This window comes from Cimex lectularius, unplaced genomic scaffold (assembly GCF_000648675.2).
Source record: "Cimex lectularius strain Harlan isolate CLEC.00 unplaced genomic scaffold, Clec_2.1 scaffold314, whole genome shotgun sequence".
Lineage (NCBI taxonomy): Eukaryota > Metazoa > Arthropoda > Insecta > Hemiptera > Cimicidae > Cimex > Cimex lectularius.
In genome coordinates, this window is record NW_019392997.1 from 259,202 (window position 1) to 275,584 (window position 16,383).

General features: G+C 34.5%; 1 protein-coding gene across 6 annotated transcripts in view; it reads right to left on the reverse strand.

Moving 5' to 3' along the window:
- The window catches only part of LOC106661795 (protein TANC2), a 143,297-nt gene that overhangs the window by 27,011 nt on the left and 99,903 nt on the right, over positions 1–16,383 (reverse strand). For all 6 annotated transcript variants that reach the window (XM_014385434.1, XM_024229708.1, XM_014385435.2 and 3 more), the window contains 2 exons: positions 2,714–2,893; positions 451–563 (listed from right to left, as the gene is read on the reverse strand). In XM_014385434.1, coding sequence (XP_014240920.1) covers positions 451–563; positions 2,714–2,893 — 293 coding nt within the window. The remainder of the gene's footprint in view (positions 1–450; positions 564–2,713; positions 2,894–16,383) is intronic.

The window sequence follows — 16,383 nt, forward strand, 5'->3', positions numbered from 1 at the left end:
GCACCTCACAGCGAACTACATAGTTTACGTTGAAGGTTTTCCGGGTCATGACAAAAAAAAATATATTAGTACCATCTCAACCAAAACGGCCAAATTTAAAAATGAACAGGAATAGAAAATGTCTTATCAAAAGTCACATACGAACCGAAAATGTCAAAAGTGTTACGGAAATTACATAAAACATACAACGACCCATGGCGTCAGTTGAAAATGATTGTAATCAAAATGAACGACCCAAAAATAAATTGAGAGATCGATTATGTTTTTGACAAAAGGCCTCTAGCCAATTATTTACCTTTGTGTTTTGGTTTTGTTTTTAAACATTGAACGGAATTTCGTACAAAGCCGTTGATTTATGTGCAAATTGATGTAGTTATCGAGACAAGGGATTTGTACGGAGAAGGTGGACCCGTCTAATGATTATTATAGGGTGCTCCCTGTGATTCTTACCTGCATGTAAAGGTGGCCGTTTGTCTTAACCCCGGTTCTCTGCCTGCTTTCTGTGTTCAGAGTGCCCTGGGAGTCCCTCAAACCCGTCCCAGGCATTTTCTTCACTGGAGAATCTAAAAAAAAATAATAATAATAATCAAGATAGGTTAGCGCGAGGCATGTCATAATCAATAAAGTAAAAATTTAAAAACAAAATTTAGATTAAAAATGAACCTAAATTTAAGGGAAGGCTAAAAAAAATATATACTATATCTAACGTTTTCACGAAAACATATAATCGATATGGCTCCAAATGATCTAAGAACATTTAGTTATTAGATTAAAATATTTTTCTTTAGGCCTTGTGTTAAATTTTTTTAAAATAAAAACGTTTATATACAGCGTGATTTACTACTCGCGCGACGAAGTTCGCCAGGTGCTTTTACACGTCAAATCCAACAAAAAAGTTCGTGGTCCAATTGTTAACCCTTTCAACATTTTATGGTTTTTTTAAGGAAATTTAAAAAAAAAAAATTGAAAAGAGCGTTAAATTTCCTTCAAGAAGGCCCCCCTTATATAACTTTCAGTTTAATTTTTGCCAAAAAAACAAACACTATATCTTTCAACAATTGTTAAATTTAAAATTTTTATAAAGATAATAAATTTGCAACCTCGTTGGAAAAATTCATGGTAGCGTGTCAAATTTCATAACAACCTCTTCGTATAATAAGCTTTCTAACGGTATACATTTTTCTTTAATTACATCAATTAAATTTATCCATTACCAAAATGCAGAAATTTTAAGCTTAATGAGAAAAAAATGGTGAAGGTGTGAAAAATGTTAAATGGGGTTGATCCAGTAATTCAACTTTTTCTCCTGGCCAAACTTTTTCCCCAACATTAACTTAATAGAAAAAGCACAGAACGAAATAAAAATGAAACAAAACATAAAAATAGGACAATAAACATAGGGAACAATCAAAGCAGAAAAATTGGACAAAACATCTACACTAAACACAGACAAAACAAAACAACAAAGAACAACAATACGCAAGTTGTAAAGCCCAACATAATAAAAAAAATCACAAAAAGAAAGAAAAATTCACCGTAAAAATCAAACAAACATAAAAAAGTGACAATAAACATAGTGAACATCCAAAGGAGAAAAATTATTATGTTGAATTTTTTTCCAGAAATGAAATAGTTCTGGAAATGGCGCAGGTGCCCAAACAGAGAAAACTATATCTTATTTCTTATTCTATCTTTATTTTTTATTTTAAAAAAGTACTAACTAAAAAAATCTTCATCTATAAATTGAAAAAAATAAGGTCAACAACAACGAAAAAAAGAATAATAATTTATTTATTTATTAATTTTGTCATTTTCTTTATAATCCTCAACAAGGCTATGAACCTAACTGGCTATGGTCTGTGAGCGCGAGGATAGGCCAGACCAAGATTACCATATATGTCCAAACCAAGACTCAAGAATAAATCTGACTACTAATAATTTTGAGTTTGGAAACGGGCAATGGACGAGAAATTTATTTAAAATTCTAACATTGATTGAGTAAACTTTGGGATTTTGAGTAGATTTAAAAAAATAAATGAATTTTAAGCAATCGCTAAAAAAATTGAAAAAAATCAACTAATCCAAAGTGAGGCGTATGCAATTCTTATTGGACTTCGGGGATTTTTGAATTATGCAAATATGTTTTAAAGCATGAAAATCGTCAATTTTAGGGGGCCGCGTTAGCCGAGTGGTCATCGTGATAGACTCACCATCCCGCGGTGTTGGGTTCGATTCCCGCCGCCAGCTCCTGGCCCTTTTTTTCACGCGACCATTACACCCAGATAAGAATTTTTCACATTTGATATCACGTTCCTTCGTTAATATGCAAATTTCATAAGGCCACTTAAAAAAATATAATAATAATTAAAAAAGTGAACAGTTAATCTTCGTGAGATGTTAGGTGGTATGGTAATTTTATTTGTCAATGGTAGTTTGACAGTTTGGATCGTTTTGGTTATCCTGTCGTAACTATCGTTTGCTCTGTCAGGCGCGTTTCAGCCATTTAATATTTTCATCAGTTCTGATTTTGAACGCATTCACAAATGAAGATTTTGGAAAGGCAAAAAGTTCTGACAGGCAGATCAGGACAACAACATCAAGTTAAAAGAAGAATTGAGGTTCAATATTTAATTTCAGAAATTTTATATAAATGAGAACTAAATTGTCATCTAGAATTAATTAGTCGGTTCAAGTAATTAAAAAGAGTACTTACTCGCATGGTGGGGATTGCAGAGGGGGCATATCTCGTTGGTGAACATGCAAGAGTAGCATCTTTCGTGGCCGCATGTGTCGATCAGCTTCCTCTTTTTACCTTTGTCAAACGGCATTTCGCAGCTGGGGCACGTCTCACTCGGCTCTTCGGCTTCTAAAAGTTTTCTGATAGCCGCGAGATCTGGAAAAAGTAAAAGAGAACGTTACATTAATTAAGGAGAATTTTTCAACCACGAGACTTACTGATACATGACAGACGGTCGAAGATTTTCTTTAAAAATTTCGACTTGAACATTTTCCCTCTTTAAAAAAGCGCACGTGCGTGAAGGCTTTCCGTGAGCAAATGAGACTAGAAACTGCGAACCGAAATTTACATGTTAAGTGCCGCGAACAAGTCAACGACATGCTCATGCACGCTTGCAGCGGGTGGCCGATCGGTACCATACATTATTGATGTCCGAATTAATACGATTAAACAAATTTTCAAATTTTTTGTTGTGTTTGTTTTTTTCTTAATACATCGATCCAGCCAATAATGTTAAACACGAGAGATTTCCATTCCTCGGATTTTCACTAGTCACATCGGACGATGAAGGAAGCCGTGGGTCGAGGTGCATGTTAGAGCATGCCCCATTCCGAGCAATTACCGTTTCGCCGTAAAGCATTCCAAAGTGCTTTTTGATCGGATGTTGCTCATGCAAAGTCGGAAATACCGAGAGAAGTACATACATACTTATCCGGCGTTGCTTCATTAATGAATTTCACGATAGCCTTGTTCTAATTCCATTCTTTCATGCCGGTCATAAAATAACCATGATCGATACAATTTAGTGAAAATAATGCTCGTTGGCATTTAATATTAGAGGTGTTTAATAATACAAGCCTTTCATTTTATAACGAACGTATAGTTTGTCACACTTCAATTTATCTTGTAATTATCATGATTTTCCTGTTTAATTAATAATTTTGTTTTTTCAACGTTTTAATTAATTCGTATTATAAAAGGCACCTGATCAGCTTGTAATCAGGTCTGATCAAGATCTCGGGCGCTCTGTTTCTTAATCTGGATTCAGAATTGGGCCCGTCTTGTTTGGATCGAGAAACAACCGATGCAACGCTATGCGAGGCTACCCGACGCCTTGTCACGTTTTGGTAGGCTGTGCACATCTATGCGACGTCAAGCGCACGCCACGTACAGTCACACAGCGTGATCACAATAATCACTATCACAATCGCAACGCCTCTTTTGTTTTTATTTAATTAATTTGAGCAAAACCTTGTAATAAATTGTTAGTTAAACTTAATTGTTTTAAATAAAGTTATTCCGGCGTTTTGATAAATTTTCTTCCTAACCATCATAATTAAATAAATCTTATAAAAACATGAATTTTTGAATTCGTTTAATTTGGTTTACATTAAAATAGGAATGTTGTAATAATAACAACGACAAAATTACATATACTTAGTTTGAAATAAACTACAAAAAATATGAGTGTCCCGTTCTGAAGCTTCGACGAAAATGGTGTTTTTATGAGCAAAACCATGAAATAAATTGTTAGTTAAATTTTATGAGCAAAACCAAGAAATAAATTCTTAGTTAAATTTTATGAGCAAAACCATGAAATAAATTGTTAGTTAAATTTTATGAGCAAAATTGTGTAATAAATTGTTAGTTAAATTCATTATATCAAAAAATAGTATTCCGGTGTTTTGATCAATTTTCTACCAAACCATTAAAATTATTATTATTTTTATTTTTTAAAATAAAAACTAAAGAATTTTTGATCTCCGTTAATTTGGTTTATAAGTATGTTAAATAAGTATGTTGTAATTAATGACAAAATTATATATACTTAGTTTGAAATAAACTATAAAAAATATGAGTGTCCTGTTCTGAAGCTTCGACGAAAATGGTGTAATTTTATGAGCAAAACCATGAAATAAATTGTTAGTTAAATTTTATGAGCAAAACCGTGTAATAAATTTTAGTTAAATTCATTATATCAAAAAATGGTATTCCGGTGTTTTGATCAATTTTCTACAAAACATTAATTTTAAAAAAAAATAAAAACTAATGAATTTTTGATCTCGGTTAATTTGGTTTATATTAAAATAAGTTTGTTGTAATTAATATAACGACAATAATGCATATAGTTTGAAATAAAAATATGATTGTCCGGTTTTTTTTGTCTTCGACTGTACTCGATGCTACCCTACAAAAATCTGGACAGTGGGAATCGCAGAGCATCGAGCCCATAGCATAGGGCAGATGCGCACGGAGGTAATACTATCTTATGGAAAATTGAACTTTGGATTTGCATCGGGTAGCGTCGCGTAGCATTGCATCGGGTAAGTGTGATCCCCGCTTAACACATGTATAGCGACTGGCTCATTTTTTGCCAGCTGGCCAAAATTTTTTTTTATGGCTTAAATTCATACTTAATTCATACTTCAATTTATATTTTGTACACTTTTTAAGACAGAATCTCTCGACCATATACAATTTATACAAATGTACTTATTTTACTCTATATTTATACAAAGTTTATTGATAGTTTATGAGACAAAATTTTGTAAAACTGCGCTAATAAAGGCAATCGAATTATTTTTTTTAATTGGATTGTTTGGGCCTATTTTCAGCCATTTCGATTTGTACTAGTTTCGGCGTATAATTTATACATAATGCAATTGGTAAATCGTTATTTTCACAATTTTGGTTGAGGTCTAAGGGATGTACCTGTAGTTTTTTCTATTTCGTACTATCCCCTGCCCATCCTCGCTGGTACTGACATTATACTGTCGTCTTCGGTATGTCTATCTTATTTTTGGATCAATAATTAAAACGAGTTTGAATGATCAACAGATCGAAGTTGGACAGACCGGGATGTATCTAAAATGGCCAAACTACATAAAATATTTTTTCATTTTTTCCTCCAGAATTCTAGAGAATCCGCGATACTGCTCAAAGGGGATAATACGAAAAAGAAGGAGAATCAATAACAAAATTACGTAAAAAACCGGCACTGAAGTTATCGATTTACCCGCTTCCGCTTTACGCCATTTTCACTGGGCGGAAACAATCGAACAACAAATAAACGTTTTACATTTTTTTAATTATATCTCCTGGGTCTGTTCTTTTACCCGGGTTGAACTATTAAAACCATTTTTATTTTATGTAGTGTGACTAGGCGTGTAATAAATTCGATATTCTTCGAGTTTAGCACTAAAAGGTGCCATGATATCATTGCTGCCGAGCGCAGCATACTTGAGTTTGACTTTCATGCATAGTTACAATTCTCGTGCATGGAATAGATACTGAGGATAAAACTGTTGATTTCTTGCCTCATAATGGTATCCAGCATTATATGCGATGTTACGGCCGATAAACAAATAAGATTTAAGAGGGATTATTATAAAAAATTTAATTATTATAAAGAATCAACTAGCTCTCTGTTGGTCTTGCAAGACCTTTTTTATAAAAATTCATTGGACTGTATGTTTTCTTTTAAACGAAAATTTGAATTTTATTTGGCAAGGACCAACGGTATCTGCCCTATCACGCGATATTGTGTTATCGGACACGAAATGACTTGTGTAAGCTAATCAATCAGACGAAAATTGGAGATGCAATGGAAAAGAGCGTCGAGTAACCATAGGAGTAACAAAGGTACTTGAATAAAAGGGAGTAAAATTTGTTACAATTTTTTTTCCATATTGGGCCAAGCAATACACAACTACAAATTACAGTGCTGTCGAACTTAACAATAGTATAAGCTTCTAATCCATTTATGTTTTAGTGGTCAAGTGATTAAGTTATTTCTTTCAATTAATTATTATTTTTATGTAAGGTCTTGGTTGAGATAAAAAAGGTCAGTGTCACTAAATACGCCGCTGGTCTACCACTTGAGCTAACGTGATTTCGATCATCTCGGAACCAACTCTCTGGAGAGAGGATCAAAGTCAGATGGTAGAGCAGCGGCGTATTTAGCCGAAGGTCGTGGGTTCGAATCCTGCTCGTGATATTAACTTTTTTTTATCTCAACCAAGACCTTACATAAAAAGAATAATTAATTGAAAGAAGTAACTTGGTCAATTGATCACTGAAACATGAATGGATTAATATTTAATAAGTAAAAGAAGTACCACTTCACTAACAGCTCCCCGTGACCACTTTATAAGTCCTGAGAATCGACTCTTGATTACACGACATTGAAAATGGCAAAAAGAGGGAAACGTCGAACGGTTGTAGGTTGACATGGACAGTTGATGTCCGAGAGGATCGAAGTCACGATACCTCATCTGGTAGAGCACCGGCGTGTTTAGCCGAAAGTCGTGGGTTCGAATCCCATTCATGACACTGACTCTGACTTTTTTTATCTCAACCAAGACCGTACATAAAAAGAATAATTAATTGAAAGTATAAGCTACATTAATCACTATAATTATGTCGAGAAGTACGTTCGTATTCTCTTGTTCAAAACTTAAAAAAAAATTGGTGAACCTAAAAAAACTGTCGAAATTAAGGTCCACCAATTTTTCGGTGGTTATGGATATCGAATATTAAAAGACTTAAGTTATTTTCATTTTAAGCTGTATGATCCATTAACAGAAAAGATCCCCATCACATTTATATATTTAAAAAGTATTTATTTTAAGTTTTTTAAAACAACTATTTTAAAAATAAGGGGCGATTATGTCGGGTTTAATATAGTTATAAAAAAGGTCTATAACTTCATTATTATGTTTAATTCACTACTTTATTTTATATTTATGCATTATTAGGTGGTGCCAGTTAGTAAATGTAATTGCAATTAGCGTAATTTCCTTGATATGACAACAGCATAGGGGAGTATTAAACACGAGAGCATTCACTTGATAAAGCAATTGGTATGCAAATGAAAAGGGACAAGCGATTATCTCATTTCCCCTCATTAGCTTTAATTATAAACTCTACTTAGCGGAAAAGTCAACAGAGAAATTTTGTTGGAGGGCGAGTTATAATTTCTTTTTATAGGAGCAATGTGCTAATGACGAATTCCGATCTTGTATGATGCCGCTAATAGCTATAATCGGCCGACGCCAGTTTTCATTCAACGTGGGATTATTATTATTGTTACATGGACGCCTTTGACTGGAAAACGTGGGAAGAAGCTATTTTATTTTGTTCCGTACTGACGAACCAATCGTTCCTCGTAGGTTGCCCTAACTGAAAAACGCATTATGAGGTGAAAAGAGAAATGTGATCTATCAAGTGTCGTCTCAATTCAGCATTATAGAATTTTTGACATAATCCAATGAGTGTTATTGTTAATTCTACTCAGGCACTATATAAGATCAACTCAACAAAGAGGGACATGGACAAAGACTTTTTATCAAAAGGAAATGCTTGGTCTTCATTTAACCATGTCTGCATTCGAACAAAGTGAATTAATGGAATAACGCATAATGTAGTTCTGTCATTTCCGTTCATCCTTGGTCATCCTCGCTGATTAAACAGGCGAAAAGACCTCTAGCAAAATCTCATATTCTTATTTTAATGATTGATAAGTTAAACAGCTTGCAGTTTTTAAAATAGCAGGCGTATTCACGATCTTTGTGTTAACCCTGTTAAGTCGTGCCAGACAGGAGAAAAATGATGACGTACAATCGACTGTTAGAATCGCCTACTTAACATGGCTGATCTAAAGGAGTTGGACCTGTTAGCTGTTAAGTCGGACGAATAGCAGTGTAAAGTCAGACTTAGGTAACAAACAAGGACGGCATGAATAGAACAGCTGATTATTTGTTATTATATATTATTAGGTTTAAATACGCATTAATACAATACGACCAATACAGTTGGGGTATTCACGATGTTTGTAAGATGTTAATTCGTGTTAACTAACTTGTATTCTAACAAACTGCTGTTAAATTCATGGCTGCCATGTTGGTTACCTGCGCCCTAACGGATAGCTATGTGACTACATTTTCGACTTAACATCTAACATTGGCTCTGGCCTGTTAGATCGAGCAATGTTAACTAGCCGATTCTTACAAGTCTATGTCATCATTTTTCTAGATCTAACAGGACCTAACAGAGTTAACACAAAAATCGTGAATACCCCTATTTCTTTTGTGAATTTCTGACCTATCCTCATACTCTCATTCATAGTGGAGGTACGTTATCTTCAACTATGTATGTATTTACGTTCCATCAACCTATCCTATGCATATGTTCATGATTGGATCCACGAGTTATTCCATTTTCTGCTTATCTGGTCAGGTCACATATTTGTCTTTGCTTAAGTAGGGCAGCGCTTTATGTGATTTAATTTGTCTTCTAAACTTTCAAGGAGTACTTTTCCAAGTTCATTGTACTTTTTTTTCACACTCTCATTTGTTGCGTCAACAAAGGTTTATGACTTATAAATCTGTCGTTTATTTCAAGATTCAAGTGTTAGAACATTTTAAAATTTTATAAAAATGCATTTTCTGGGCGAATCTTTCATTGTAAAGTCTGTTTAAAAAGTAGCCGAGGAATTCCAAATTTGACCATTCAAAACAAGATGTATTTTTGACTGGTATATGTTTCGGCTTCTCGCCGTGCTCAGTATGGACATGAGTTTGCGAGAAGCCGAAACGCGTCTGTCAGACCATCGAGTAATAGACAGGCCGAAGGCAGCCAATTCAATTTTAATTTTCCATCAGCATTCCTTGAAGAAACAATAATTTTCAGAACAGAAAAAGAAAAGGATTTACAACAATTACCCACAAGCTCAACTCTGAAGATGGCGATGTAAGTTTCGGTCATATGCGTTTACGCTCTCGACATCTTCACACAGGAGTTCAGATAAGTTCAACGCGTGTCCATCCAATCGCCGACCAACAAACGCCACCAATTTTTACACCATGTTGCCTACACATTTATAAATTCAGTACAATTTTTGTGATTATGGAAAGACGTCCGTCATTGGAGCTGCTTCTAGCGTGATAGTCATTGCTTGTTTGACCGATTACGACAAAGAAAGCAGACTTGGGTTACTGAAGAGAGCAGTGACAATATCCAAGACTTTGGTAAAAGAAGTTTCAACTCAAATTCAATTCAGCAGTACAGTTACAACACGATGTTAAATTTTCTAGAAATGTTCGAGTTTTTCATAATTTGGTCAATGCAAAGACATTCCAAAACGATGTTTTATCCAGTAATAAATTCGGTCTTGACTATTTGTTCAACTCTTCCATAGATGCCATCCATAAGGAATATTTCTGCAACTTCCATGCGACTTTCACCATCTCTACTCCGATTATGCTTTGCAAAACGGACGGAAAGGACAAGTGTGGGCAAACAGTACCGCCAAAACCTCCTCGTTCAGTCACATTCGATTAGGTTTGCCGTCCGACGCGTGGGTTGCCGAGGGCGAAAAACCGTCTGTTTTTCCAGATCGAGTCTGCCCATGGTCGGCGGCCCCATAGACGACCATAGTGAACGCCTTTCATCGCCCAGGCGCGAAGCCTCGTCGAAACACGTCCAGTCACGTTCGTCCTCTGCCTACTTGCGCTCCTACCTTAAAACGCCCACAAGGATTTGGCATATGGCAATTTTTTGTTTTGATTTATTAGTCTTTATTTATACTGTTATGATTATCATTACGAATATAATTTCAAAATGTAAACCATTACGTATCATAACAGTATAGTTCACTTCCAGTTTCAATAAACCTGGAGAACATGAGAAATAATGGTATCAAAGAGAAGATTCAAATACTTAATTTAACCCATGGGAATAACTAATCTACACAAAAGAGAAAGAAGAAAATAATTTTAATGTTAATCTAAATATTAATAATGTAAATAAACTATTTTATGTGTGTGATCTAATTAAACTAGATTTTGGTTTTGCATGAATTCATTATATTACAAACACCTATTAATAATATTTTTATATGGGGTAGAATGATAGGTTGAATCATTTTAATATGGTGGAGTTTAACGGATAAAGTTTTTTCTAAATTAGTTCGCAACAACCAACTATTTTAGGGTCATGGTTTGCCTGTAATAATGCATTTTTAAAACATTCTTAGATGGAGCGTATTTTTTGTGAAATTTTTTTATATTCTAAGTTTTAGATGTATCGACCACTTGTCTACTCACGAATGCAGAAAATAGATCACGTTACATTTGTCTTGATGAAAAAACAAAGTTGCAAGCTTTCGATCTATTTTTAAGGTCATCATCAAGGGAACACAATCTAAACAATATGTATACAAATTGACACAATTAAGTTTTTCACAGACGATTTAACATTTCTTTAAAGTCTCGGCCCCAAAATTGCCAAGTACTGACTGTAAACCAGGACGAACTTGCTTTTTCATCAAAAACCATACCGTGGTATAGAGTATTCGAAAGTTTTTTATATACTGTAATTTAATTTGTAAAAAATAATTATCGTGTATTTGGTTTTTAAGGATCTTGCCTGGGTATTAGCCGATCTGGATAGTCACAAAAAACCAGACGGCAAAACTTCCTAATCTGAAGATGCGCCTGACGGTGGCTGTGATTAATGGGTATTTCTACAAACTGCTGCAATGTCTACTTTTTATTTACGCTAACAGTCAGAAAACGACCGATTCATCGAAACAGATGGTTGTCCGAGGGAGCGATGTCGAAATAAACCGTATAAAACGGGGCCATTTCTGCAGAGTACTGATTGAAACGTGTGGCCGTGCATCGTAGTCCTTTTCAATTGCTGCCTTCGGCCGACATAATTGAGAATAATAGATGCCGGGTTCATTGTCTGGTAGAGAGGAACAAGATGAAAATTTAATGTTTCTGTAGAACCTCTGCTCAATGCAGTACATTGTTTTCTTCGAATAAAGAATGTACTGTCCTGGACAGTACAGACGTGTTGATTTCGCATGGTTGTAACACAATCATCTGCTTTAATACAGAGATTAGATTTTAAATATACTTATCTTTTACCTGAAGAAGATTGTGATTTGTTCATTTAGTATGCTGCAATTTGGTCGTTATTGATCATCCGATCATCCATTCCCTGGGTCAGTCTGAGAAGAGGGTTTCAGGTTTTCGCCATCTTCAATGTTGGACCTAACTTCTGACAAGACGAGGGAGTTGTGAACAACTAACTTGATCTGCAATGAATCAATTGATAGATACTGTTTGTTCATCATCATTCTGGTTTGCTGGTTTGTATTACTACAGCACAACATTGAAGAACATTGAGATCTGCTGGGTGGTTAATGTGTAGTTTTGTTAGGCATCGTCATGTCTCCGTGGCTTGTCCATTCGCGTTGTTTTTGTCTGTCAACTCAACAGTCAAATACAACATTAACCCAGGAAAGAAGGACATATGAAAATGATCAGAATTGAACTACAAATTATTTAATAGCCTGTTTATTTCCTCAAGCCCAGTGGTAATGTTTTTGCAGTTTGAACAACCAAATCCGCCAGGTTTCCACCGAATCATTAAAGTCTATCCTACGAAATTGATATTTTTGTGAGCCTGCGAGTGGATGAACCTGTGATTTAGTCGTTAACGATCATTCTGGTCTACCTATCATCGCTATGTTGGTCTATTACGCGCTTTTCCAACACAGAATAGGGAGAGCAATTTGACCTATCTATTTACAGTTTTTCGATATTTTTATGCTGTTTTCTGAACGAACTCTCGGTGTTGACGATATAGCAAACCTAACCTAACACCCCAAAAATATTGCAAAAAGTCGACCTTTGCAAGCTAACAATTGCCTCTCTTTGCTGATGATTCGGCCTTTATAAGAAACTCTTACATGGCTGATTCTATATGCAGAGAATTATCAGCAATTATAGATATGTGCTTAAATATTTTGCAAAATTGAGAATCAGGCATAATGGTAGGAATACTAAATACTGAAGCAATACTGTTTACTCGATGGACACAATGTCTATGATGACAAAATAATAACTCGCCTATAACATGGACCAAGAATGTTTACTAACTTGGAACATTTTTGGATTCCGGACTTAATTTTAGATATCACATATAAAAAAAAGAAAAATACCCAAAAGCATGGACCGTCTTAAAGAGCCTTTACCCGGTCTTATATGCGTTCATATATGGATAGAAAAAATGTAAAAAAATTATATTTACTATAACTATATATACGTCCATTAATAACTTACGGAGCTCCCATTTGAGGAAATATGTCTAAATTCAATTTTACTAGGCTCAAGGTAGTCCAAAATGCTGCTCTAAGAATTTTTGGAGGTTTTCCACGCTGGAGTGAGATATATTACAAGCATGTAACCCCTAAACATACCTTAACGGCCCACATCTATGTAAATTTTTATAATTCATGCACGAATTGTCCATTTGTACATATAAAAAATATTTTTATTTTTAGTTATTCATAAATTCACTATTTTTCGTGGTCCGCTTGACCAATTAATAACATTCAATTAATTAAGGTTTTAAGTTGAGATAAAAAAGTCAGTGTCACGAGCGGGATTCGAATCCCCTCGGCATCGACCCCTTGAAAAATGGCAAAAAGGAGGGAAAATTCAAAAGGTGGGGTTGAGGTGGGAGGTTAGTGCCCGAGGGGATCTAAGTCACGATAGCTCAAGTGGCAGAGTAGCGGCGTATCAAGCCGAAGGTCGTGGGTTCGAAAACGGCTCGTGACACTGACTTTTTTATCTCAACTTAAAACCTTAATTAATTGAATGTTATTCATAAACTGTGTTTGTAAATCCCAGGCCCTGAAGATGATCTCAATAAAGATCGAAACGTTGGCACGATAAAGAAAATGTTTTTCTGAAACCTACATCACACCAGACCGCATCTCACGATTTCTGAATAATTATCGGCTAACGGTCACTAATCACCACACATTTATTTATAGTAGAGCAGACTTGAACTACCGTAAATACAAGACTAAAAGACGCTAAGCACATATTGTTTGAAAAATAACATGTGTTAAGAAATGTCTGCTAATATACCTAATTAACCAATTGGTGATAAATAATGTGTAAATAGATGTTAAGACCTTGAGGGTTAGTTGATTTGTTGTATATACCAAGTACTGGAAAATTCTTATTGTCTTATCTATCTTATCTACTGGTTTGTATAATGCCTGGGGTTTTTAAATATATTTTTCCCCTAAACTATTTTATGTTCTACGTATATTTTAAAATAAAATGCTTCTTACATTTAATGAAGGGTAGGTGAGAAGGTGCAATTATGCGTTCGAGCCAAATGAATTCAACTTGTCTTATCTATCCTATCGCAGTGGTAAATAAGTAAACAATTGCCCTATTTTGGGCTTGCGAATCCAAATTAAAAACGGTTAATAAATTCATTCAAAATTTCCTTAATTTTACTTTTTTTAAATCTTTCCACCTTACCAATCCGTCAACCACGGTTTTTACCTTTCCTTCATCAATTTTTTCATCTTTGAAAATAGCAATTAAAAAAGCAATTATACCACTAAAAAGGATATTAAATGGAGTAAGTTTTCTGAAATTTGCTGGTCTATAGGTTTAGAACACCAATGTTAAGTAATGTGTGTGATTAGTGACCGTTAATCGATATTTATTTATTAATCGTGAGATGCGGTCTAGTGTGATGTAGGTTTCAGAAAAACATTTTCTTTATCGTGCCAACGTTTCGATCTTTATTGAGATCTTCTTCAGGGCCTGGGATTTACAAACATTGTTTACATATAACAATTACATTTTGGATGTGGAAAAGTGAATTTATACAATGCAAAATATATTTTTTATATATTCAATCAAAGTATTTCTACTCACTCAAAGTGTTTGTCTTCTGTGTAATTGTGCCATTCTTGCGTGTCGTGTCGAGAGTGCCAGTGAGATTTTGCTATTTTGTGTTTATATACGTTGGATTTTGAAGGGGTGGGGAAGGATGTCGGTATAGAAAAGACATTTTTGTATAAGGCGTCGGCTTCTTTGAGGTGAAAAGAGCCGACGAAGGGAAAAAATGTGTTGGTAATGGTTCGGCCAGATTATCCTTTCAGGATTATATAGAAAGGGATAAATAGGAAAAGGAAAGCTAAATTGTTGGGAAATTAGACTATGTGAAAAATATTTGATGTGTGGAATGTAATGTGATGATATAGGTATGTTATCTGTATTGAATTTGATTAATGATATTGGCGTAGCTGCGACTGAGTTTACATGTATATGTTCTGTAATTGATGCTGTGTTTTTTTCGACAATTTCGACTTCAAAAATCCAAAAGTATTACACACAGAACAAAACAAACATAAACGTAATTTCTTAGAAATGGTTTATATCAACAGAGATAAACACACTCTCGACACGCAAGAATGGCACAATTACACAGAAGACAAACACTTTGAGTGAGTAGAAATACTTTGATTGAATATGAAAAATATATTTTGCATTGTATAAATTCACTTTTTCACATCCTAAATGTATTTGTTAAATGTAAACAATGTTTGTAAATCCCAGGCCCTGAAGATGATCTCAATAAAGATTGAAACGTTGGCACGATAAATAAAATGTTTTTCTGAAACCTACATCACACCAGACCGCATCTCACGATTTCTAAATAAATAAATGTTAAGTAAGTTTTTCAGCAATGAAAAAGGAATTACTTTTCAAAGTTCTGGCTACTAAAATGCTTATTCACCAACGTTAACAAGTCTATATTAATCACATCTTATAGTAAAATTAATGTAGTTTATCAACGGATTTGTCCCAAATCTTTTAGTTTAGGAGTTATCACTGTTCATTTGAAGTAAGGCTGTGAAATGTTAAAAAATCAGAAAAAGGCGAAAAACTCAGAAACTATTGCGATTCGGACCACACTTAATTAGGACTTTTTGGTTCCATTTTAAATGTAGAATCTACTGGCAAAATTTGTAACGCGAGTCGCCGAACACCCTGTATATAATAAAATTCATACATACAATTATTAATATTCAATTAAACAAAATGTTAGTTAAACTAAAACTGTTTTAGCCGCGGTATTAAAAATTGGACTACTCTTGAAAAATTAATAGCATATTGACTAACGAAGCCCATTACGGTAGTTTTACTAAATCCAAGAAATTATTTGGCAAGACGTAAACAAGAGGACTCACTGGAATTTTATTTACCGATTGAACAAGCTATGGGAGAAAAATTTGAATTAAATCGATTTTTGGAATTTTTTCTCTATATTTGTGCATGTTAGTCACATAATTTGTAAAACTTTCATAATATGTTGTTCAGTTGAAGGTTGAAAGATATTAAAGAATTAACTAATTCAAGGCTGTTTTCTACATGATCTGAATAATTTTGCTTTCAAGCAGGATGGTGACCGTTTGAACGCTAATTCAATTCCCGTAGTTGTAGACGGATGTCGGAGGCCAGACCCCCAATGAATTTTCATCCGATTCAGATATAGGACGACACCTTTTATTTTATACGGGTTGTTTTATGACCCATAAAAATATATACTTTCTGTATCAAATGGCTGGGCTGGCGTGTTTCCATTTTTAACCGAGTCTGCGAGAGATGATTTTCAAAAGGCACAAAAGGGGTTTGTGAGTACACTCTCGGAATACGATGCCGTTTAACTCCGTGCAAAAAGGAACCAAAACAACTTTCCGTCACGTGGGTGCAAGAAAGTTTTTAATTGAAAGCCGAAAAGGGGACGGGATAACGGTTGGC